The sequence below is a fragment of the Nycticebus coucang genome, chromosome 16 (assembly GCF_027406575.1).
Source record: "Nycticebus coucang isolate mNycCou1 chromosome 16, mNycCou1.pri, whole genome shotgun sequence".
Lineage (NCBI taxonomy): Eukaryota > Metazoa > Chordata > Mammalia > Primates > Lorisidae > Nycticebus > Nycticebus coucang.
Genome location: NC_069795.1, coordinates 78,187,620 through 78,212,364, shown reverse-complemented (window position 1 = coordinate 78,212,364; position 24,745 = coordinate 78,187,620). Strand labels below are relative to the sequence as shown.

At 34.7% G+C, this 24,745-nt stretch overlaps 1 protein-coding gene across 2 annotated transcripts in view; it reads right to left on the bottom strand.

The window, feature by feature from the left end:
• The window catches only part of ACAP2 (ArfGAP with coiled-coil, ankyrin repeat and PH domains 2), a 165,206-nt gene that overhangs the window by 35,568 nt on the left and 104,893 nt on the right, over positions 1–24,745 (bottom strand). For both annotated transcript variants that reach the window (XM_053564544.1, XM_053564545.1), the window contains exons 7-10: positions 20,924–20,968; positions 16,443–16,538; positions 10,880–10,954; positions 4,236–4,348 (exon numbers count right to left, since the gene is read on the bottom strand). In XM_053564544.1, the coding sequence (XP_053420519.1) occupies positions 4,236–4,348; positions 10,880–10,954; positions 16,443–16,538; positions 20,924–20,968 (329 nt within the window). The remainder of the gene's footprint in view (positions 1–4,235; positions 4,349–10,879; positions 10,955–16,442; positions 16,539–20,923; positions 20,969–24,745) is intronic.

The following is a 24,745-nucleotide window of genomic DNA, read 5'->3' as shown; positions in this document are numbered from 1 at the left end:
TATTTGTGAACTCTTTCTTATGTTCCCCTTCTGTGAGGAAACAGGTCTTTTTTAAAAGTTGATTTTGAAAATACTATGCACCATACCTATTAAATCATAGGTAATGTTAAATACGTCATTATATGATTGGCACACCTTATGGTAACTACAGCAAAAAAAGTGCCCTCAAACTAATCCATCAACAATCTAAAAAAAAAAAAAAAATCCTTAAGCAATGGGCATAAAAATCTTCATATCTGAATAGCTGGATTCTTGAATTTTTAAAGTATTAATATCACAAATAAACAGTCATAGAATAGATCAAATTAAGCTGGATAAAGAACTAATTAGAGTAGTAGGGCTCTCTAAAGTCAAACATGGGTAACAGGAAATTACTTGCATTTCTTGATGTTAGATTTTGGAAAACCTCATTTAAGAATTTTAGATACATTTCAATATGTTAATATTGAAAAGCAAGAGAAAATTCTAAATAACATTTAAAAGATTACTCTTCTTTCTTCTCCCTTTTTATATAGTTCCTTTCCTAGAAAATATCTAATGACTTTTATTACAAGGTTTTGACTTTTGTTCTTGTTTTGTTTCAGTTTTTGTTCTTTTAGAGAAAGGGTCTCGTTCTGTTGCCCAGGCTGGAGTGCCGTGACTCAATCATGGCTCACTGTAACCTCAAACTGCTATGCTCTGGTGATCCTTCTGCCTCAGCCTCCAGAATAACTAGGACTACAGGCACACCACCAGACCATAGCTATCTGTTTTCTTTTTGAAGGAAGTTTTGTGGTATAATGTTTATACACTACATTCTTTTTCCTAGTCCACACTTTACTACTGTCTTCATTAAATGTTCCTTAGTGGCATGTGAACATATAATTAATATGCTATCTATAATCTTTTCTTTTTTTTTTTTTTTTTTGAGACAGAGTCTCAAAGTGTCACTCTGGGTAGCGTGCCCTGGCATCACAGCTCACAGCAACCTCAAACACTACAGGTGGCCACCACAATGCCCAACTATTTTTGTTGTTGTTGTTCTTACAGTTGTCATTGATGTTTTAGCTGGCCCAGGCTGGGTTCGAACCCACCAGTCTCCGTATATGTGGCCAGCGCCCTAACCACTGAGCTATGGGCGCCGCCATATAATCTTTTCTTGATCATGTAAGTAAATTCGGATAGTTTTTAAAAGTGAACTTTTAAACTATTTTTTAAAGTGAACTTTTAAAACTACTTTTTAATAGCTGAAGTTGTATTTTATCAAATACAGATTTTTGGAATTTCCACATCAAGTTTAAAAAAATGCCACATCAATTACTTTTACAAACCAGATGTGTGTATGACCTGAAAGGAGTGACCATCTTTCTCAAACTCCATTTCTTTACTGAAAATCAGGGCATTAAACTATAATCTATAATTCTTATCCTTAACTGTCATCTTACATATGTATAGATGACATCTGCTTTAAAAAGCAGCCTATTTTCCAAGGGAATTGTCCTTTCTTCACTTTGCAAATGGTAGGTAACATGTCTACAAATGAGAATTTAACAGCTATTCTCTATCTGATTTTAGTTGTATTTTAATTTCTGTGTCAATTAATAGAATTTCTAAAACACATAATAAAAAATGAAAAGTTCTATGCTTAACTCAAAATTAATTTTCTTCTATTGCCCTACATGGCAATGTAATTTTCCACTAACACTTACTGTGCTTCATTTTGAAGTCTGAGATCATTTCTCACTGGAGTAGTCCATGGAAGTTCATTTCTTTTCTTCTTAATATAATGGTATGTTTCTATGGATTTATTGTATTTTCACTTTGTTAAAATTTAAGTAGGCGGTTTTGAAATCTGAAGGTTAAAATTCAATTCTAATATTATATCATGAAACTATATTGGTTGAGTAATCTTTATTTATTATAAAGATATCCCAGTCATACCATTTTTTCCCCCAATTTCTACTCTGGCTACAGAAATTTGTCAGGAAAGGTTTAAAAGGATATTGTCCTAATTTTTAGAGCTTAGAAAACCAATTTTAGTTTTTCATTTTCACTTTAGAATAGCTAGAAACATTTTGAACCAGACTACTTTAATTGGTCCTCCTACAATCATGTATCATTTTAAAAGTTCTCTCTAAGTAAGGAGGTTTAATATCAAATATAATCATTATTTATTCCAGTTTATACTCAATCTCAGGTACAGACAAAATATTTTGAATAAAACAAACCATGTACCATTTAAATGTTCAGCAATATCAAACACTAAGGAAATGTTCAATAAATCAATGACATTTGAAAATGTCAGTAAATGTTTTTTCTATATAACCTCAACACCAAGAAAACAAAATAAGTGCATTTGCAACTCTTTTCAATGAAGCATTAAATGTGTTTCCATTTAAATTAACAAAGATGTAGACTAATTTGGACTTAACAGAAAATCCTATTTATTTTACTAATGTCCATTTCTTTTTTTTCAGTTTTTGGCTGGGGCTGGGTTTGAACCCACCACCTCCAGTATATGGGGCTGGCACCCTACTCCTCTGAGCCACAAGTGCTATCCTTTTTTTTTTCTTTTTGAGACAGAGCCTCAAGCTGTCGCCCTAAATCAGGCATCCTCAAACTGCGGCTCGTGGGCCACATGAAGTGGTGTGAATTATATTTGTTCCCGTTTTGTTTTTTACTTCAAAGTAAGATATGTGCAGTGTGCATAGGAATTTGTTCATAGTTTTTTTTTTTTTTTTTAAACTATAGTCCAGCCCTCCAACAGTCTGAGGGACAGTGAATTGGCCCCCTGTTTAAAAAGTTTGAGGATGCCTGCCCTAGATAGACAGCAACTTCCAACTTCTGGGCTCAAGTGATTCTCCTGCCTCAGCCTCCCAAGTAGCTGGAACTACAGGCACCTGCCACAAGGCCCAGCTATTTTTTGGTTGCAGCCATCATTGTTGTTTTTGTGGGTCCGAGCTGGATTCGAACCTGCCAGCTCAGGTGTATGTGGCTGGCACCTTAGCTGCTTGAGCCACAGGTGCCAAGCCATACTAATGTCCATCTTTTAAAAAAAATAAAACCACCTTCTTTATCATTGGGTGAATTCACACTCTTCAAGTAATAAAATATATACATTGTAACCAATAATATAATAATAAATTAACTAACCAGAAACCAAATACTATTCTTAATTACTCAGAATGGTTCTGACTACATTTTTTCTTGATAAAGGAGAGGCATCACTGATATTCAGAAGGATGTTCCACAGATGGCCAATCTTTTTGTTTTGATGCTTTAATGTTTGAATTACTTTATTTTGTTATATTAATTATATTAATGAAAAAATGAAATATTTTATACATTCTTCTAACAGATTGGATTTATATATTGTAATAGTAATTTTAACAAAAATTTAAAGCTTTTGATAGCCATTAAGTTTAGAATAAAGAAGCCACAGCTGCCATAACCTCACATGTGATGGAAACCCCGGCTCGGCACCCTAGCTCAGTGGTTAGGCCACACGCACCAGGGCTGGTAGGTTCTAACCCAACCTGGGCCTGCTAAACAACGATGACAACAATAAGAAGAAAAAAATAGCTATACATTGTGGCAGGTACCTGTAGTCCCAGCTACTTGGGAGGCTGAGGCAAGAGAATTGCTTAAGCCCAAGAGTTTGAGGTTGCTGTGAGCTGTGATGCTATGGCACTCTACCAAGGGTGACATAGTGAGAGTCTGTCTCCAAAAAAAGAAAGAAAGAAAAGAAACCCATTTCCTGAAACTCCTAAAGTTACTGCAAAGATCAAAAAATCAAGATCACCTAGCTTAAAGATTCATGAGCAAACACTAACTAAAAATTTCTATCAACATAAAAGAGAAACCAAAAGAAAAAACAAAGCTCATTTTTCCTATCCATTCATTACGTTCAATATTTAATTTGCACTTGAATCCATTTTGCAACAAACATAGGAAGTAGCTCATATTGAGAATTTATTTACTGTAATATCAATAATATAATACTATAGACCAAGTATTATTAAAAATTGTCCTTGCTTCCTTGTTTAAACCTTGCTTAAATTTTAGAATTTAGAATTAATGTTTTCATTTTTCACCTCCTTCTTGGGGTATATTTTCTTCAATGGACCGAGTTCAGTAAAGTTCCCATGGAATTTACAGAATTTAAAGAAGTATTAAGGAGAGAGTTGACAAATCACAGAGAAAGCCAGAAAATTGGGACTAGGGAAAGAACAAGACTAATACTTAAAATATGTTACCTGTTCCATGTTTTGAAGGCATTGCTGGCTCGTTTGAACAGATATCCTTCCATAACAATGCCATTCGCAGCATCTACATTATATTCTAACTTAGAATCATCACTGGAGAAATCCTGCACAAAATAACACATAAAACAGTTCTAAATTCCCTAGATAACAAATGTATCCTAGCGAAAGAGCTCCAGAGTAGGAAAGCTCTGTATTAAATCAGTGGTTCTCAACCTTCCTAATTCCTTTAATACAGTTCCTCATGTTGTGGTGACCCCAACTATAAAATTATTTTCGTTGCTACTTCATAACTGTAATTTTGCTACTGTTATGAATTGTAATGTAAACATCTGATATGCAGGAGACCCCCAATGGGGTCGTGACCCACAGGTTGAGAACCACAGACCTAAATAATCAAAAATGGAAAAACACTTCAACATATTAAAGTATATCAAGTGAATGGACCGTTATGCAATATTCATTATAATAATGGTATAAAAACACAGATAATCATATATATTATACAAGGTGTCTCAAAAGGCACCTTGTATATATAATACAGGAAATTGTACAATTTACGAAATATTTATAAAATATTCTCTACATGTTGCCCACCCCTCTGTAAAATTTTATAATTAATACCTTATAAATAAAGGTACATTTAGCTACATTGTCCCATTTTCCCTATGTATGACTTTAGGGGCAACTTTGGGGACATCCTGTAGAATAGAACATACTGCAAAACAGAAATATTATATAATAATATATATAGGATGGCCATAAAGTCTGTGTGCAATTTAACTTTATAGCCACCCTGTATAATATATCATAAAATAATATTGCAAAAGATAAAAGGAAATATGAATTGTACATATGCTGTGATTTGTGTCAGGAATATTTTAAAAAGCATATGGATATATTTCATTTGGATTATTTAAATATACCACTATTTTCTAAATATGTTACTGCCATGGTAGTTTTAAAATCTGATAGGAGTAATAACTACACCATTTGGGAAGTTCAGAAACAGAATAAAGCATCTATGGTGTATTTTTCCTGAAATAAAACTCACTTTTGCAAAAGAGAAGGATCTTAGTCCACAATTCAAAGTGGGCTTGCTGAAATCTCTTTTTTCCTAAAAACTATGAAATTGCTCATAGTCTGTAATTCTAATCATTCAAGTTTTGACTTCAATGCAATATAAACTGTCAATTTTCCTCCAAGGGTTCATGAAGTTTGGAAATCAGAAATCAAATAATAAAAGTATTTCCTCACAAACTTCCCAAGTATTTTAAACAAAACCAAGATTGCTGCTATCAGCAAATTTAAAACTCTAAAAATCTGTCTCAGAATTTTCAAAACTACTCCTAAACCAATGATTAAAATTAGAATACTATTTTATTGGGGAGCAGTAAACATCTGGTCTTTCAAAAAAACTTCCTGTCTTGAGAAACATCTTGGCAGAAACTGTATGAGGATCTGCTACGAATGCTAAGATGTGGAGGCCTGCACTGGAGGGATGACAGAGTGAGAATCACCTACCATCCTTCTAAATCTAAGAGTTTATTAAGATAGGAAAGAAAATAGACTGAATTCAGAATTTAAAAAAAAAAAAACTCTTAATACCTTTCAAACTTCAACCATAAAAAAACATGATAATCTAAAATAATCAAATGAAACAATCTGTGAATGAATCACTACATTTCTTCCTACTTCTTCTTTAGGAAAAAGGTATCACAGAAACATTAATCCTCCCACTTAAAACTTACTTGAGGCTATAATTTCTTTAATTATGCAGACAGGATTAAGTGGGCAATAAATATAATTAACTTTGGTAACATTCTAAAGATTTCATTTGTAACATGCAGTTTTTTAATAACCTTGGTGCTACTTAAAATAAGACATCCTTGAAAGTTCAGGGCATTACAGATGTTCTAATTTTCAACTATATTTCTTGAGATAAATTAAGTCTTCAATTTAATTACTATTAATATCAATTAATATTTAATAGCACTTAAAATATGACAGATTTTATAATGTTAACAACAATGGATAAAACATACATTGTTAAAATCTCTTTTTACATTGCTGATCTGACAAATTAGGAAAGAAGACTGAAAGGCAAAAAATTGAGTGAAAATTGGAAGCCATGGAGGAAAACAGAGCAAAAGATCTACCCTTCACCTTAGCAGGATCTGTCTGTCAGGAAAACCTGAGCTTTGGTGTGGGGTCTGGGAACAGAAGGCAAAACCGAAGTTGGTCAGTAAAGGGAATCTGACAGAAGCTGTCCCTTTGAAAGTGCGAACAAGATAAGAAAAACCATTATTACCATTTCCATTCAAGATTATGACGAAAGTCCTAGCCAGAAAGATAAAAAAAAGTACAGGACTGAAAGAAAGAAACAACCTATCACTATTTATGGATAATAAGACTTTATACATACAACATCCAAAAGAATTTAGAGATAAATTAGTATCAAAAGAGAGCTTTGCAAGATTACAAGTTACAAAATCAATACAGAAACATCCATTTTATTCTAATATTACAGAGGAAAGAGTGAGAGAATATATTTTAAAAGACAACATTTACAATAATATTCGTAATACAAGTGTCTAGGAATAAGCCCAACAAAAGATAGTAAGAAAATCATGGTGGCGCCTGTGGCTCAAAGGAGTAGGGCACGGCCCCATACGCCAGAGGTGGCGGGTTCAAATGCAGCCCCATCCAAAAACTGCAAAAAACAAACAAAAGAAAAAAAAAAAGAAAGAAAGAAAATCATAAAACTCCATGACCGCCAAAGAAAACTGAAAAAAAAAATGGAGACTATACCAAGCTCATGGATTAGAAGGAAAAAAAAGGTATCAATTTTCTCCCAAATTGATTCATAGAGCTAATGCAATCCCAGTCACAACTACAAAGGCTGGGTTTTTTTGTTTGTTTGTTTTTGTTTTTTTGCGGTTTTGTGGCCGGGGCCAGGTTTGAACCCACCACCTCCAATATATGGGGCCGGTGCCCTACTCCTTGAGCCACAGGCGCTTTTATGGAAACTTACAACCTGCCTCTGAAATTTATATGAAAATGCAAACCTAAGCACTTAACTTTTCAATCTAAAGAGATGGTAGAAAGCTTTGTTTTATCAGATATCAAGATTTTCTATAAAGCTAAAAATAATCAAGACAGTAGAGCATTGGCACTTAAAACTAGAAGACCAACAGGGCAGAACAGAAAGTCTAAAACAGGCCTCATATATATGGAAATGTGATGTATAACTCAGGTTTACCACAGACCAGTGAGGAAAGGGCAAAATAAGAGAATGAAAGAAAAACTGGATCTACCTTACACCACAAAAAAACTGATTACACACTAATCTAAACATGAAAAGCAAATCTACATAGGAGCTCTCTCATGATCTTGAGCTGAGAAGGACACAAAAAAACACCAAACAAAGCCAGCGTGGTGGCTCACGCATATAATCCTAGCACCCTGGGAGACTGAGGCAAGTGGACTGCTTGAGTTCAGTTCTAGACCAACCTAAGCAAGAGAGAGAAAAAAAATAGGGCATTGCAGTGGGTGCCTGTAGCTCCAGCCTCAGAAAGCTGAGACAAGAGGATCGCTTAAGCCCAAGAGTTTGATGCTGCTGTGAGCTATGATACCACAGCACTCTATCAAGGGGAACAAGTAAGACTCTGTCTCAAAAAAAAAAGCACCAAACATAAAGATTGATAAAATAAGCTACATGGAAATTAAAAAAACATATACCCCCCCAAAGGGGCTTCTATTCAGAATATACTAAGAATCTGATGAACAACAGAGGCAACCAGGTAGAAAAATGAGAAAGACTAATAGACATTTCATCAATAGGATATCCAAATGATGAAGAACTATAAGATATTGTTCTTTGAGTTCACTAGTCACTAAAGAAGGATAAATTAAAACCATAGGAAGATGTTAGTATCTACACACCCACACCATATTGGCAAAAAGTAAAAACTCATCATATGAGACAGTGACCAGAAGCAATGGGAACTCTCACACAGTGCTGCCTGAAAAACAATTTAGTATTATCTACTAACTCTAATACAATTTGAAACAATTTAACATTATCTACTAACACTAATACACCTTCTGACCCAGTTGTTTTACTCCTAGGTATAAAGCCTTTTGCATACACCCAAAAGGCATGTACCAGCCAGGATAGAGGCTCATGCCTGAAGCTCCAGAACTTTGGGAGGCCCAGGCAGGAAGACTGCTGGAGGTCAAGAGTTTCAGACTAGCCTGAGCAACACAGTTAAAACCCATTTCTGAAAAAAAAAAAAAAAAATCCAGGCATGGTAACACAAGCCTGCAGTCCTAGTTACTTGGAAAGTGGTGGCAGAAAGCTATGATAGCACCACTGCACTCCAGGTTGGGTGACAGAGACTGTCTCTTTAAAAAAAAAAAAAAAAAAGCATGTACATGAACATATCTTTAATTGAATTTTTTTTTTTTTTTTTGGTTTGTTTGTTTGCTGAGATATAGTCTCACTTTGTCGCCTTGGTAGAGTGCTGTGGCACTGTCATACCTACAGCAACCTCTAACTCTTGGGCTCAAGTGATTCTCTTGCCTCAGCCTCCCAAGTAGCTGGGACTACAAGCACCTGCCACAATGCCCCACTATTTTTAGAGGTGGAGTCTCTCTCTGGCTCAGGCAATCCACCCACCTAACCCTCCCAGAGTGCTGGGATTCTAGGTGTGAGCCACAGCTCCTGGCCCTTGTTTGTTTTAAGACAGAGTCTCACTCCCTCACCCTGGGTAAAGTGCCATGGCATCATAGCTCACACAACCTCAAAGTCTTGGGCTCAGGTGCTTTTTTATTTTAAGGGACTTTAATTTATTGAGTGATTTTATTTCCCCTCTCAGCTCAGGCGATTCTTGTGCTTCAGCCTCCAAATACCTGGGATTACAGGCGCCAGCCAGAACAACTGGCTAGTCTTTCTTTTTTAGTAGAGATGGGGTCTCGCTCTTGCTCAGGCTGGTATCGAACTCCTGGGCTCAAGCAATCCACCTATCTCAGCCTCCCAAAATGGTAGAATTACAGGCATGAGCCACCACACCAGCTCAATTTCCACTCTTAAAAAAGGTAAGTAATTACATTAAACATACTTCCCCTTAATTTTTAGTTGACTGGAATTTTTTTTTTTTTTTTTTTTTTTTACCTGTAATGCAGCCTGTGTCAGCATTTAAGGACAGAAAAGACGTGAGTATTCATTATGAACAAAAATAGGAAATAACATTATTTTCTTTAAAGGAAAAATTGTGTATTACTTAAAATCAAATAAATTAATCTTAGATTTAATAATTTTCCACTTTTGAACCTAAAATACAACACTGAATTGTGTACACATAGGAAAAGATATTAAAACATGTATAATATTCATGAAATAATTTAAGCAAATGTTTACATATTTCTACAAATACAACCTCTCGTTTTAATTAAAAACAACCAGTCTCAATTTTCAACAACCCTTTCATGATGTTATTAAAACAAGTTACCCATCAAAACATCATGTTGTACATGTTAAATATACACAATTTTTATTTGTCAACATAAAAATATCCTTATTCAACCAAAAGTTAAACTAATCTTAAAAGAAAATAAGAAGTTAGTCTTACTTGACACTAGCCAGAAAGTACTAATTTAAAGATTTTCTGGCAGAAAATCTCTTCCTTTTTCTAATACAGTACTAGAATGCTCTTGTTGAGCATTAGTAATCTATCATCAATTAAATTTTCCCTGCTTCTTCACCAATTTTGATTTCATTTGTTTCCCCTGACATTTTCTATGTCAGATCTAGTTACTGGTATTATAAATTCTAAATAAACCATAACAAAAGTTGATCTGACTGCTCAATACCAAGAAAAGAGATTTCTTAGAGCTATGCCAAAAGGTTTGTCACATACGTATGTGAATTCAACGTCCAACTCTCTCCTTTTGTTTCCAGGTTACCACACAAAAATACCACTAACTATATAAAATAAATTATTATTAGGCTTAGTTTCAAACATGTCACACTCAACTCATTTAGCATGAAGAAACAAAAACTATTTAATATTTGAGTTTTTAATGTTTAAAAACACATTTTTCAAAAATTAGCTTAACTAGGCTTTGGCAATTTTACAAGCAACACAAGTGAATTTTCAGCATCACATGAGAGAAGGGAATGATGCCGTAGAGTGACTACAGCTGCCAAGTCCGTAAGACCAAACACACATTGAAACTCAAGTGTGCATTGACACTCAAGTGTGTGTGCCCTTGCTTAGTCCTCCATCTCTCCCCTCCACCCGCCACTCGCTCTTAAACACACACACATTTACAGGGAGTCAGTGGTAACTTAAATGAAACTCCAAATAGTGTTTTAAATTCTATTAAAGGCCACTTTTAACTGAGTTAAGGTCCTAATAAATTAAGGTTTATAAACTGATTCAAGACCATGGCTTTCAACTGTTTTAGTTTGAAGGCTAGTAAAATATATTCCTTAACATATTTCACTTTTCACAAAAGGAGGCAACTCAAGGGATTTGCTCCAACACAATGGTACTTTACATAAACTAGTAACACCTGGGTGAATGAATACACGTGTTGATTATTAGTCTCCTTTAACTTTTCCCCCTGGGTACCTTTTGTTGGATGGTGGAATGTTTTTGCTCCATCTCTCTTTTCTCTTTTGCTGCATCCACAACCAGTCGATCCAACTTAAAGAGAGAAAAAGGGAAAAATCGTAGACTTAAAAATCAAAGAAAAAAGGTATTATTTTTTTCAAACATATTCCACATCATTTCACAGATAAACATAGCAATAAATCAATCAATTTAAGCTTGCTTAAAAATGCATTTTGGCTAAACTTTAAAATAGGTCATATTTTTTCTGGTACCAAATTCTCTTGAGAAAATTCATGTATCCTCTAGAGAAAGTGTTTCCAAGAACAGTCATTGTGCGTACACGAGTGGAGGCCTTGCGATGGGCACTGCAGTAATAAATGACTCTAGCTTAAATTGCCTGCTGACCCACTCAGCAAATTCTGGTAGTGACAATCAAAGATATAAAGAAAAGACACTGGTGATTTTTTTCCCAATAGCAAAGAGTATTACAACTACACTAATACAGTAACCCCTCACAAGTTCACTGTAACAACTACTTACAACCACTCAAGTGCTTCCCTTTTTCTTCAAGTTAACTCTGTAACATTATAATCAAGTCTAAAAGGCATTATCTAATAATTCCCCAGGTAAGCCAAAAGACAGTAAAAATAATAAAAGAATAGTAATCATTCTTAAGACAGGGTATGAAATCACCATTTCTTTTTTATTTTTTTGACTTGAGCTTCTAGTCAAGGAAATCACCAAATGCTTAAGGTTCATTTTTAAAATCTCAAAATAATAACAATAAAAATATAAACTCTCATTTCTTTTTTGTTTCTTTGCATCAGAAAGGATGTATGACAAAAGAATATAATTTTTCTTTTTCATGACAAAAGAATGATTTTATTTCCAGTAATATGTGATGAAAAATGAATTGGCTTCTTGAACTCCTATTTGCTAGAATAATAGTAATTGGGTTGTAACATTATTAATAATGTGTGTTTCATCTTCTAAACCAGTGGTTTTCAACCTTCCTAATACCAGGACCCTTTAATACAGTTCCTCATGTTGTGGTGACCCCCAACCATAAAATTATTATAATTATTATAATTTGAGAACCACTGCTCTAAACCATGATGGATGTCTTTCTTTGAAATCCCAGTACCTCTGATTAATACATACTTGAAAAATGAATAAAAATGCAAATGAAAATTTATAATATAAAAATGGAAAATGGGGGTCTTGCTCTTGCTCTGGCTGGTCTCGAACTCCTGAGCTCAAGCAGTCCACCTGCCTCAACCTCCCTCCTCCTAGTGCTGGGATTACAGGAGTAAGCCACCAGATCCAGCTACTATTTGATCCTTTATTCACCCTCTATCATGAATGATAATTTTTTCTAAAGGAGAGTTCATTTTAGTCACAGAAACTTAATATTACTGAATAGTAATGAAGAATAAAAAACAACCCTCACTGAAAGAGAACTACAACTATTAAAAAGTATCTGATATAGATGACAATTAATGCTACTCTCCTTTAGGCTCTAATACATACATATATACCTTAGTAGCACGTAACATTGATTTAATGGGTAATGCCAATACACTGCACTAGGAAAATTTATATCCTCAAAAGTTTCTTACACAGAACAAACAGAACCATTATGATTTTTATGCCTCTAAATGAATGGCATATATATAATATTCATTCAGACTGAAGTGCAATATAAGGCAGCCCTCAAATTCAAAATATTTATAAATTTGTATGCATAAACTTTATATTATAAATGCAAATGATGGTTTTCTGCCTATCAAATTGGTAGTAAATTCCTCTGTTGCATCTCTACCCCACTGTTATTGCATCAAAAAGGAAAGATAATTCTCTTTCTCTGTTGAGTAAGGAAAAATAAAGAAAAAATATCTCTCATCATGGTGGGGGTTTGGGAGAGGCATGAGTTGGAGACATGGGAAGATCAGTAGAGTCCTCCCTCTAGACACTGGTGACAGCATCAGAAAGAGCATTTGGAGTGCAGTAGGAACTCGGGTTTGTGTTAGTCTCATGTTTATGTTAGTATTGGGCATTATGAATTTTAGGGGGCTCCCGTAACTAGGTAGGTGCCTCCCCCATTCCCCAGTGCTGTCAATCTCTTCTGCTTTCACCACCTTAGGTATGTATCATCACGTCTCTTTCTCCTTTTTATCTCCTCCCTCTTGGCCCATTCCCAGCTACTTTTAATTTGCGCAAATCATACTACCTTAAATAAAACTCTTTGGGGCGGCGCCTGTGGCTCAGTTGGTGAGGCGCCGGCCCCATATACCCAGGGTGGCGGGTTCAAGCCCGGCCCCGGCTGAACTGCAACCAAAAAATAGCTAGGCGTTGTGGCGGGCGCCTGTAGTCCCAGCTACTTGGGAGGCTGAGGCAAGAGAATCGCTTAAGCCCAGGAGTTGGAGGTTGCTGTGAGCTGTGTGAGGCCACGGCACTCTACCGAGGGCCATAAAGTGAGACTCTGTCTCTACAAAATAAAATAAAATAAAAAAATAGAACTCTTTGCCCATAGTTCTCTGCAGCTACCATCTCTTTCCTTCATAACAAAGCTGAGCCATAGGCGCCGCCCCATTCTCTCCTTTTCAAGACACTCTTTTCTTAGCCTATGATATCACAGCCTCCTGGTTTTCCACCTTCTCTTTCATCTACTTGTGAATCCAACTCCTCTTAGCTAGCCATCTCTTAAAAATTGGTGTGGTCCCTGTTCCAAGCTAGCTTCTCATTTTACTTGTTATCAGTGGATCTCGACCTTAACTTACAACATAAAAATCCTCAGATATGTTGCCCAGATCCCTACATTTTTTTTTAAATAGCTCTATGATTTTTATATATCTAACTCTCCCTAGGTAAATTCATCCACTTTTGTGGTTACAAGCAACAATTATATGCTATTGACTTGTTTAGTTTGTCCCTCTCTTGAGCTCCAGACGTATTCAACATCAACACATTCATTTAAGCATGAATTAATCATGTCTCTGCACACTCAAATTGGCTATATCTTAAATAACCCCCAAAATCTGTCTCCATCTCTTTCTCTCTCTCCCTCTCTCTTTTTATTTTTCACAGACAGGGTCTCACTCTCTTGCCCAGGCTAGAGTACAGTGATACATTCATAGCTCACTGGAGCCTCAACCTCTTGGGCTCAAGCAATTCTCCTGTTCAGCCATTCAAGTAACTCTGACTACAGGTTTGAAGCACAGTACCCAGCCTCCGATTCTACTGCTATGACCTTAATTTCAAATGCCATTATCTTCTAATCTAAATTACTAAAAGAATATCCTAACCTGCCACCTCCAATGAGACCATACTATTCACTAGGAACTGCTGGCACTGGGGCTTAGATGCTTTTCAAGGGCCTGCCAACTCATATCAGATATGAAGGGGGGAAGATACTATAAAACTAAAATTATTAAGTGTCTACAATTATATAATTATTTCAACTATTCAACTGTAAGTCTACTCATGTTGATTTTACAAATTACACTGAGTATAAAATGAGCATGAAATCTAATGTCTGATAGTACATGTGGAGTGTGTAAAACCTAGGGAGGTCTTGCTTACGGCTCCCCGCGCCAAGTCTGGCTTAGATGTCCTATCTATACGTTCCTACAACTAACCTTTACCCTTTCCTATGTGGAGGAAAAGACTAACTGTCCCTCAATATTTATTTTCTCCTTCCACAACAATAGAAGTCCCAAATTCTAGCAGGTCTCCTGGCTATGTGGCATTAAGGTTGTATTTCCCAGGTTTCCTTGCAGCTGGTGTGACCTTGTGACTAAGCACTGGCCATTGGGATGTACATGAAAATGATATTTACAATTTCGAGGAAATGTCCCTAAAGAAAGGGAATATGTTTTTCTTCTCCCCTTCCTTCTTCCAATTAGTTGGAATTTGGATATGATGGCTACAGCTTGATTAGCCACTTTGAATCAAAAAGTAGAATCAAAAGATACAATAAGCCTGGGCCCTGGCTAATCAAGCAGCCACCATACTGTGTCTTTTACTTCACATAAGGAAATAAAATTCTTTTTTTAAGCTGCTATTATTCTTAGTTTTCTATCACTTACAAACAGATTTAAATCTAAATGATAAACCCAGACAAGGCATTTATCACAGAGATTAATAGTCTAATGACTTACTGGCTTTTTCCAATATATTCTATAGAGGCAGAAAACAAAATATATGTAATTCATGGCATATACCCTGCACACCATCCTTCCCCCAAGATGTCTCAACACATACACACACACCCTGCATAATCCTTGGTCAATAAATGCAATACCCATTCCCTCTTACCATTTTCCCATTTCTCTAAACTTTGTTATTCATCCCTAATCCCCTCCCCTTAGAAAGTAAATTAAACCTCCTTGGGAAACAAAATCACCTAAAAATTGATATTATTAAATCAAAAAAGCTCATCATCAAAAAACACTCCAGAATAGATCTAATTAAAATGTTGATCATAGGCTCAGTGCCCATACTCAGTGGTTAGGGCGCCGGCCACATACACAGAGGCAGGAGAGTTTGAACTTGGCCCAGGCCTGCTAAACAATGATAACTGCAATAAAAAAAATAGCTGGGTGTTGTGGTAGGCGCCTGTAGTCCCAGCTACTTGGGAGGCTGAGGCAAGATAATTGCTTGAGCCCAAGAGTTTGAGGTTGCTGTGAGCTGTGAAGCCACAGCACTCTACCAAGGATGACATAGTGAGACTCTGTCTCAAATAAATACATACATACATACATAAATAAAATAAAAATGTTGATCATACATGAAAAATAATTTAAAATAATGACATTTCTACACATAATCAAACTCTTATTCTATGTATAATTTTTATACACAGTCGCATGTGTCTGTGTGACTTAAAAAAAGTACTACGAACTCTATAATTTTAAGATTTTAAAATATTCAAATAGCAAAATATGTTTCTTTACAAAATAAAAAGAGGCTAGGTACGGTGGCTCACGCCTGTAATCTTAGCACTCCGGGAGGCCAAGGAGGGGAGACTGCCTGAACTCACGAGTTCAAGACCAGCCTGAGACAGAGCAAGACCTCATCTCTTAAAAAAAAAAAAAAAAATAGCTGGGTGTTGTGGTGGGCACCTATAGTCCCAGCTACTTGGGAGGCTGAGGCAAGAGAATCACTTAACCCAGGAGTTTGAGGTTGCTGTGAGCTGTGATGCCATGGCACTCTACCAAGGGCAACAAAGTGAGACTCTGTCTCAAAAAAAAGATAAAAAGCTGTAACTTAAAAATGCAAATTAGGACAACAGCCCAATTATCCAAACATAATAAATTAAACAATAAACTCAGCTGTGTATACTGCAAAACACTTAATTTTTTTAAATTCTCCTTTTCAGTACCCTCATAGATAATGTACTAACACAATCTATAACCTTTGATTTCAGTTTTGGCTATACACTTAATTCACACGAAAATCTGTTAACAACATCAAATTTCATTAAATACATAAAATGTCAAATCCTTCAATAGGCTAAATTTCTTTAAAACTAAAAACATCAATGTATAATAGAAAATCAAGAAATATAGTCCAACATTACCTGTGCTCCAAGGTCTTTCATGTAGGGCCCAAGTTCACTAAACAGATCATATCCTTGATGAAAGAAGGCCAAATGGGCATACATAAAGGATAACATCTAATAGGGGAAAAAAAGATTACCATTTTAAAATCTATTCCCAAATAAATATTCTGAAATTTTTAAAAATCCTGATCCTTTCAGCCTGAACAGTCTGACTTTAAAAAAAGTTTTTAAAATTCTGATCCTATTTAATGTTTAAAAATCATTGTACAAGAGCCCAGAACATCAAACCTATTTAAAATTATACTGAGCCATTTTTCTTAAAAGAGTTTGACAAATATTTGCAAATACAATGAAAATAAATTTTATGTAAAAGTATTTCCCAGGGTTTAAAATGTTTTAGACTGTATTTAGATGATCAAAATTAATTGGTTGATTTAAATAACCAAATTTTTAATAGCTTCACCATCTGCCTAGGTACATTATAAAATATCTATACGCCCTTTAACCAAACTCACTAGCAAACCTTAAATTGCAAATAAGATATAAAAAGATGAGAAAGGAAAATAAAAAGCTCTCAAAATGGTACATGTGAAATTTACCAGGTGTAGAATATAAATGTCTTAACACAATAACTAAGAAAATGCCATGAAAGCTATGTTAACCAGTTTGATGAAAATATTTCAAATTGTATATAAAACCAGCACATTATACCCCATGATTGCATTAATGTACACAGCCATGACTTAATTTTCAAAAAAAGAAAGCTCTTAAAATAATCATACACTTTACACCCTACTATAATACCAAACACAACTTAAAGTGGGTAAATATTCATTTTTTACTCGACACACAAAACTAAAATGAGTCAGCACTGATTTGGCCAATATAGGGGTTCCTTTATAGTCATTCCATAAAACTAAAAACAGCATTATAGTTTGAGATTTTTCCAAGTTTTCCTATATTTTACCTAGTCATGAGAGAAAAATCACCCTCATTTTTATTAGTTTGTACATGGGAAGGAATCACATAATTAAATGCATAATACTGAAAAAAATTTTCTAATGTCCATGATATTATTACCAAAAAGAAGCATCTATTTAATTCTCTGAAGTCTAAATTAGGTCATAGGTTTTAATACCCAAAAATCCTCCACAAATATTTCCTTCCAAGATAAAAACCAATTAAATTTAACAATAAGGTAAGACAAAACTCGCAAAAGAAAAATTATTCTGGAATTAGATAACAGTAAACTTTATGAAAATAATAAAACCATATTAAGCAATAGAAACCATTAAATAGTATTTTTAAAAAATAGAACAGGGAGATTAATTACTAGGACTACACAAAAATGTAAAATATGTCTCAGTAAAGCATCACAAGAATGGAAAAGCAAGAATCCCATGTACTCAATTCTGATATGAGGACAATTAATGACCTAGTACACGGTGGGGGTAGGGGGAAGGGAGGGGTCACGGTGTGTGACACACCTTTTGGGGGAGGGACACGATTATAAGAGGAACTTTACCTAACAAATGCAATCAATGTAACCCGGTTCTTTGTACCCTCAATGCATCCCCAACATTTAAAATAAAAATGTAAATTATGCCTGTACATCAAAACAAAAAATAGGCATATTAAAGAAAAGATAAACTAGGAAAAAACATGATTAAAAACAAATGTAATAGTAGTATTAGTATGCAAGAAATGTTACAAATCAGTATGAAAAAGATAAATGTTCCAATAGAAGAAGAGACAAAGAACACATACAGGGTATGTAAGTGGCCAAAAAATAACGGAAAAAATACTCTAACTCATCTGGGTAAACAAAATGCAAAACTAAATAACGAAATAACATTTTCTATCTACCAATTGGAGGTAAAGTGGGGAAAACTATAATACTCAGTGTTGGTAAAATGTGAAGAAACGTTCACTCTCATGCAGTATTAGTGGAAATATTGGATAACGCTTAAAATTTATTTTTCAAAATCTTTAATCAGTGCTCAAATTCTCTAAGTAATCCCTTGTCTATAAATCTATCCTAAGGAAATAGGTTATTTATTATAATGATCACTACAATGCTTTGTTGTAATGTCAAAAACATGGAAATTACTTAAATATCCATTAACGATTTTAGTTAATTTATGGCATTTTCATTCAAAAGTCAGCAAACTATGACTAAACTATATCCAGTGCTACCACCTGTTTTTGGATGATTCATAAGCTAAGAGAGGTTTTTACATTTTTTAATGGTTGAAAAGAAGATATATGAAATCATGATACACAAAAATTTTATGAAATTCAAATTTCTGTGCCCATAAATAAAGTTTTATTGGAACATAGCCATGATCACTCATTTACAACTATCTATGGCTGCTCATTACAAAGGCAAACGGCAACAAAGACTACAAGGTCTGTAATACCTACCCTATTCATTCCCAGGCCCTTTGCAAGAAAAGTTTGCCCCCCCCTAGTATATTCTTTTGGTAGAATGCTACTTGAGTCATAAAAGCCATCATTAAATAAAGAACATTTAATGACATATGATTTTACCATATATTAATGGAAAAAAGTTTTATGACATGAAATATAAGAATGATTCAACATTATTTAAAACATTAAATGAAATTCTGAAAGACAGATACACGTGTTCACATACACATAGAGGAAAAAGAGAAAAGATGCAAAGATATTATCAATATTAACAGTGATTCTCCATTTAGAATTTCTAAGTGTTAAATTTGTGGGGGTTTTTATTTCTACAATTGTGTTTCTACAATGAACAGACGTTACTGTCCATCTACAGAATCATTGAGAGTGATAAAAATTATCTTTTAAAAACAGGAAGTACAAGATATTTACCTGATATAGCATGAATATATACATAAAATTTAAGCAAAAACTGGGTGGGGACAAAGATCTAAAGTAATTTAAGTATAGCCTTTTGAGGGGAAAATAACTTCCATAAATAAATTAAGAGAAAAGTTATTTCTAGGCTCCTCTAAATATGAAGAGTGCAACCATACTGCTACCACCCCCTGCTTGCTTACTTTTTATCTTTAAGACAGAAATAGGGGCAGGCTGGGCACAGTTGCTCATGCCTGTTAACCCAGTGCTTTGGGTGGCCAGCTGAGGCAAAAGGATCTCTTAAGGCCAGGCATTGAAGACCAGCCTGGGTGACTTAGCAAGACCTTATACAAAGAAAAAATTTTTTTAACTAATCGGTCTAATGATAAAAAAAGATCAGCTGGCATGGTGGTGTGCACCTCTAGTCCTAGCTACCCTACTCGGGATGCTAAGGGAGGAGGAATGCTTCAACCCAGGAGTTCAGGGCTGCAGTGAACTATGATTGTGCTATTGCACTCCAACCTGGATGACAAAGCAAGACCATCTCAAAAAAAATTTTAAGGGGGCGGGAAGAGAGAAAAAAATTGTCACCATGGGTGAGGAGGCTCAGCAATAAAAGTGATTCTCAAATTTCATCCCATTGGTTTTATAACCACTTAGCAAAGAACAAGCCAAGAAACTGACATATCATCCATCCTAAGGGGAAAATTCTCAAAGAGATATTAGGTAGCATTCATGTAAATTCTCAATCTCGAATATTTTAAAAGTCCAAGTAACATGTAAAATTATAAAGAAAGATGTAAATATGTTGAAAGAAGTTGTATAAAAAAAAATTTTTTTTTTTTTTTTTTGAGACAGAGTCTCAAGCTGTCACCCTGGGTGTAGTGCCGTGGTGTCACAGCTCACAGCAACCTCAGACTCTGGGGCTTAAGTAATTCTCTCTCCTCAGCCTCCCAAGTATCTGGGACTACAGGAGCCTGCCACAAGGCCGGCTATTTTTTGGTTGTAGTTGTCACTGTCATTTGGCAGGCCTGGGCTGGATTTGAACCTGCCGGCTCCGGTATATGTGGCTGGCACCCTAGCTGCTGAGCTATAGGCACTGAGCCAGAAAAAAATGTTTGTTTTTTTTTTTGTTGTTGCAATTTGGCCGGGGCTGGGTTTGAACACACCACCTTCGGTATATGGGACCAACGTCCTACCAACTGAGCCACAGGCACCGCCCCAGAAAATTTTTTACAGCAAAGAAAATGGAGAGAAAATTCAAAACCTAAATGTAATACTATTTTATTTTTATAAATTTCTAAACAAATCCTAAAATACTCTCAAATGGTTTCACATCAACCATTTCCAATTATTCATCAAACAGCACTGAGCATCACATTAGGATAAGAGCATATACAAAAAAAAGTTATAAAAGTCTGCTTTTACGGAGCTCACAGTGTATTTAATAGATGAGACACACATATACCAACTATAACACAAAGGTGACAAAAAGTGGCTAAGTACCATGTAAGAAATACAACTAAAGACCAAAAAAAGTAAGAGCAAGTATGAACCTGGAATACATATACCAGATTCTACTTTAAACACTTAAATATATACATTTAATGTTTCATATTAAAATACTTAAAATATCATTTCAATTGATATCTTACTGATTTTAGGATTTCTGATCTCCTTTTTGATTGAAGAACATTAATCTGAGGGAAAATATACTTGGTTAATCACTCATGCATTATTCTGAAGCCTAATTCATATTGCAACACTGTAAAACTTGCTTAGTTTAATGATTTAATACTTTTTCAAAAGGCAAATAAAAACAAAGTTCAAGTTTTTTCATCCTTTTACCCTCTTTTTGCAAAAACAGATAAACATACCAATAAAATTCTCATCCATTTATGAATTCAAAGAAAAATTGGTCATTTTACATTGTATCATGGCAATAGAACTCTGATATTCAAACATCTGTGAACTCCATCTTTCTCCCCTACCCTCCTTATCTAATTGCTCATTGAGATTCAGCATACAAACAATCTTAATGCAAATTCTCAACTCTTTATCACAATCCTTATCATGTCTTTTCAGGACTATCACACAGAACTAATCTCTTTTGTGCTTCCACTCGAGTTTCCTTCCCTCCAGTCCATTCTCCTGATCTTTTTAAAAATAAATAAGATAATCTTACATCAAGCTTAAAATCCTCCAACTTCATACCATGGCCTGAAGCCCCACTGTGATGTGCCTTCTACCTACCTCTCCAACTTAGTTTTCTATTACTCTCTCCTTTTTTGTGCTACAGCTATAGCAGAGAACTACTCCCACTCTCAACGCCTTTGTGCTAGCTGTTCTATCCACATGTCATGACATTCTGCCTACATGGGCATGAGACTCTCTCTTACCAATTAGATCTCAACTTAAATACCATCTCTTCACAAAGGTCTAAGATAAGCCTTTACGCAGTGCCTAGTACATCCACCTTATTTATTTTACTCCTAGCATTTATAACCTTATATTTTTTTCATTTATCTTCTCCCTAGATAAAGTGTAAGTCGGATGAGATCAGGGTCTTTGCTTTATTCCCAGCTCTAGTCCCCAACTGGCATACAGTAGGCACTCAGTAAGTATTTGTTAAATAATTGAATAGTTCTTAAATAAGATCCATTTTAGACTAGACTTAACAAAAGATCCGTAAATTAAATCTCTTTTTGTCTTTTAAGTGATCTTTCCCAACTCTAGAAATTCATTTTATTTCTGTCTGTTGTTATATATACATGAGTTTAATGAAATGTTTATCCAAGAAAAGAATCACTTTTTGCTAATATTGCCAAAAGATTACAGAATATCTTCCTCTTTAATATATCCTTCCACTAAATTATCTATTTTATAAAATATTTCAACGTACTGCCTAGAAAAAAAAAAAACAGACCAAAGAAAAACATAAATAACTTTGCTTAGCTAAGGTTTCTTCTACATGTCTGTTTCAATGCCTATTCAGTTTTGAGAACTAAAATATTAGAACTAAAATATTTCAAATGCTCTAAATAAGAGCAGAGGCTGCAAATAGCCTATTATTCAGACTTCAAATAATGTTAAAAGTGCCTCTGTTTTGTAAGTCTTTTTTCCTATTTGGCAATGAAAAAACATTTTAGTTCATGGGGGAAAGAAGTAAATTCAAATAGTTCAAGAAGCTAAAAGATGATAACCTTTATACATTTGGATATTACTTAATATCCTATAAAACAGACACTTTGGCTAGAAAATAAAATAAATCAATAGTTCTCATTAGAAAAATCCAAGTAACAGTTGTTTATGGAGGTGGGAACCCTAACCTTGAACTGTTGGATGGACATCAAAGAAAACAGGTAATCTGTCTATAAGGTATAAGTTTGAAAACGATTAATATTTTATCTAACCCCCCCATATAAAATTTATAACATTAAGCCATTCACTATCTCAAAATCATGTATTACCTATCTTTTTTCCAACCACTGAACTGTACTAAAGGCTAGAAATACAATCTAGGAATAGAAAAGAACTATAAATACATATTTACAATAAGTGTGATAAGTGGTATAAATGCAATATCAAGGAAAATATTGTGGCCAACACAGAAAAGGAAAGGCAAGAATGATTTATTCTGCCTGCAATAATTTGAATAACCCTGACCACAAAAAAGGGAATGAACTGGTGACAGGGCAGGTGAAAGCAATTTAAGGCAAACCAATTTTATGAAAATATCTTAATATTCCAAACGAGAAACAATAAGACTAGGTTAGGGCTACAGCAAGGATCAAAAAAGAACAGATTTTAGAGAGAGGAATTTTGAAGACATTTTGGTGACTAGATATAACTTAGAATGAGGAGACTATCTGATATAATTTTCTCATTTTGAACTTACATGAGAATAAGAGAGTGACACCATTCAGGGAGACAAGGGCAAAAGAGAAAGAAGCCGTTTTAGAATGTGAGAGATTTCAGTTTTGGACACAATGAGGTACCTCTATGAAAAAAATTTTCCCATCTATGTACTGGTAGCTATTCAAGCATAGGGCATGATGAGACTGTCTGAAAATAAAGAAGAGAATAAAACCAAAGATGGAACTATAACAAGGAGACTTGATAAGGCAGAGAAAGGCGAAAACCCAAGGCTGAAACTGAAAAGAAACAGAAATTAAGAAGAGGCCTACAAACAGTTTCAAATAAATCAAGACAAAAGTATATTTCAGGAAGGAGAGTGTGGTTTACCATCTCAGTGAAAGAGAATACAGGTGGTCCCCATGTTACAGATGAGATACATGTCTGAAAACCTCTTTAGGTAGGATTTATATGTAACTCAGATGCCTGACAAACAGCACATACATGATGATGATAATAATATTACAATACTACTATAATAATACAGATGTAATAATACAGTATAATATTGTAACAATAATATCCCTGTACTGTAATAGTAAGTTACAGAAACTATTGGGTTCTTTCTCTGAATCCCTAGGCTAATAGGAATGTTACAATTATTTTGCTCTTCTAACCAAATCAATAATAATCTTTCATTTCAATAATTAATCCACTACTCTGCTTAATAACAACTGATGCTTTCACCACAGCACTGCCTTTCACACATTCCATTATTCTCACTTTATCCTTTATAATTGCTCCAATAGTCGAGCAACTGAAACCTAATGCTTTCCCAAGAAATGAAAGTATCTGGCCTTTCTCAAGCACTTAAAGATTGCTACTTTCGTTTCTATTCTAATCACCTTTCTTTTCACGGCAGGCTTTACATGGACTTGCAGTGAACTTCTGCTTTGGCGGCATGGTCATAAGGTAAATAAAGACTCACAAATCAAATTAAAAGTTCAAGACAAAAGCAATGCTCTGCATAAGCAACTGTATAAACAATGAGACTAGCTGCTAGTGTAAAGATGCTGCACCAACAAACCATTCGTGCCATGAGGAAGAAACTAGTTCCCAAATTTTAATTTAATTATTTAATTATAAATTATCCTATGGAGACCCTTGGGAGCCTGTTCATAAGTATAGAACACCAGGTCATCTGTAACCGAGGGACTGTCCGTAGTCAAACTAAAACTTCACTACAAGTTAAAAACTAAAAGATATCTATTGATTAAAATCTTTGCAGGAGTCATTTTAGTGGATTGGTTAGGAAGGTTGAATATTCACCCTACAGCAGGAAGTGGTATGAATGTGAGGTAGGTAAGAGAATCTGGGAAATATAGCCTACTCATTCTATTAGAGAAGCCTTTCATCCATAAATGTAGTCTACTTCATTTTTAAATTTCTAACTTCCCACTTACTGAACAGGAATCTCAACGTTAATTTTCTACCGTTTTGCAAAGTTACCTAAGTAGTTTTAAATAATTAATTGGCGATTATGTATTTTTTCTTTAAGAAATACTCCGTGAGTATAGTGACTTCAACAATCTCTGAGGACAATCACTGCTATTTTGTAAAAG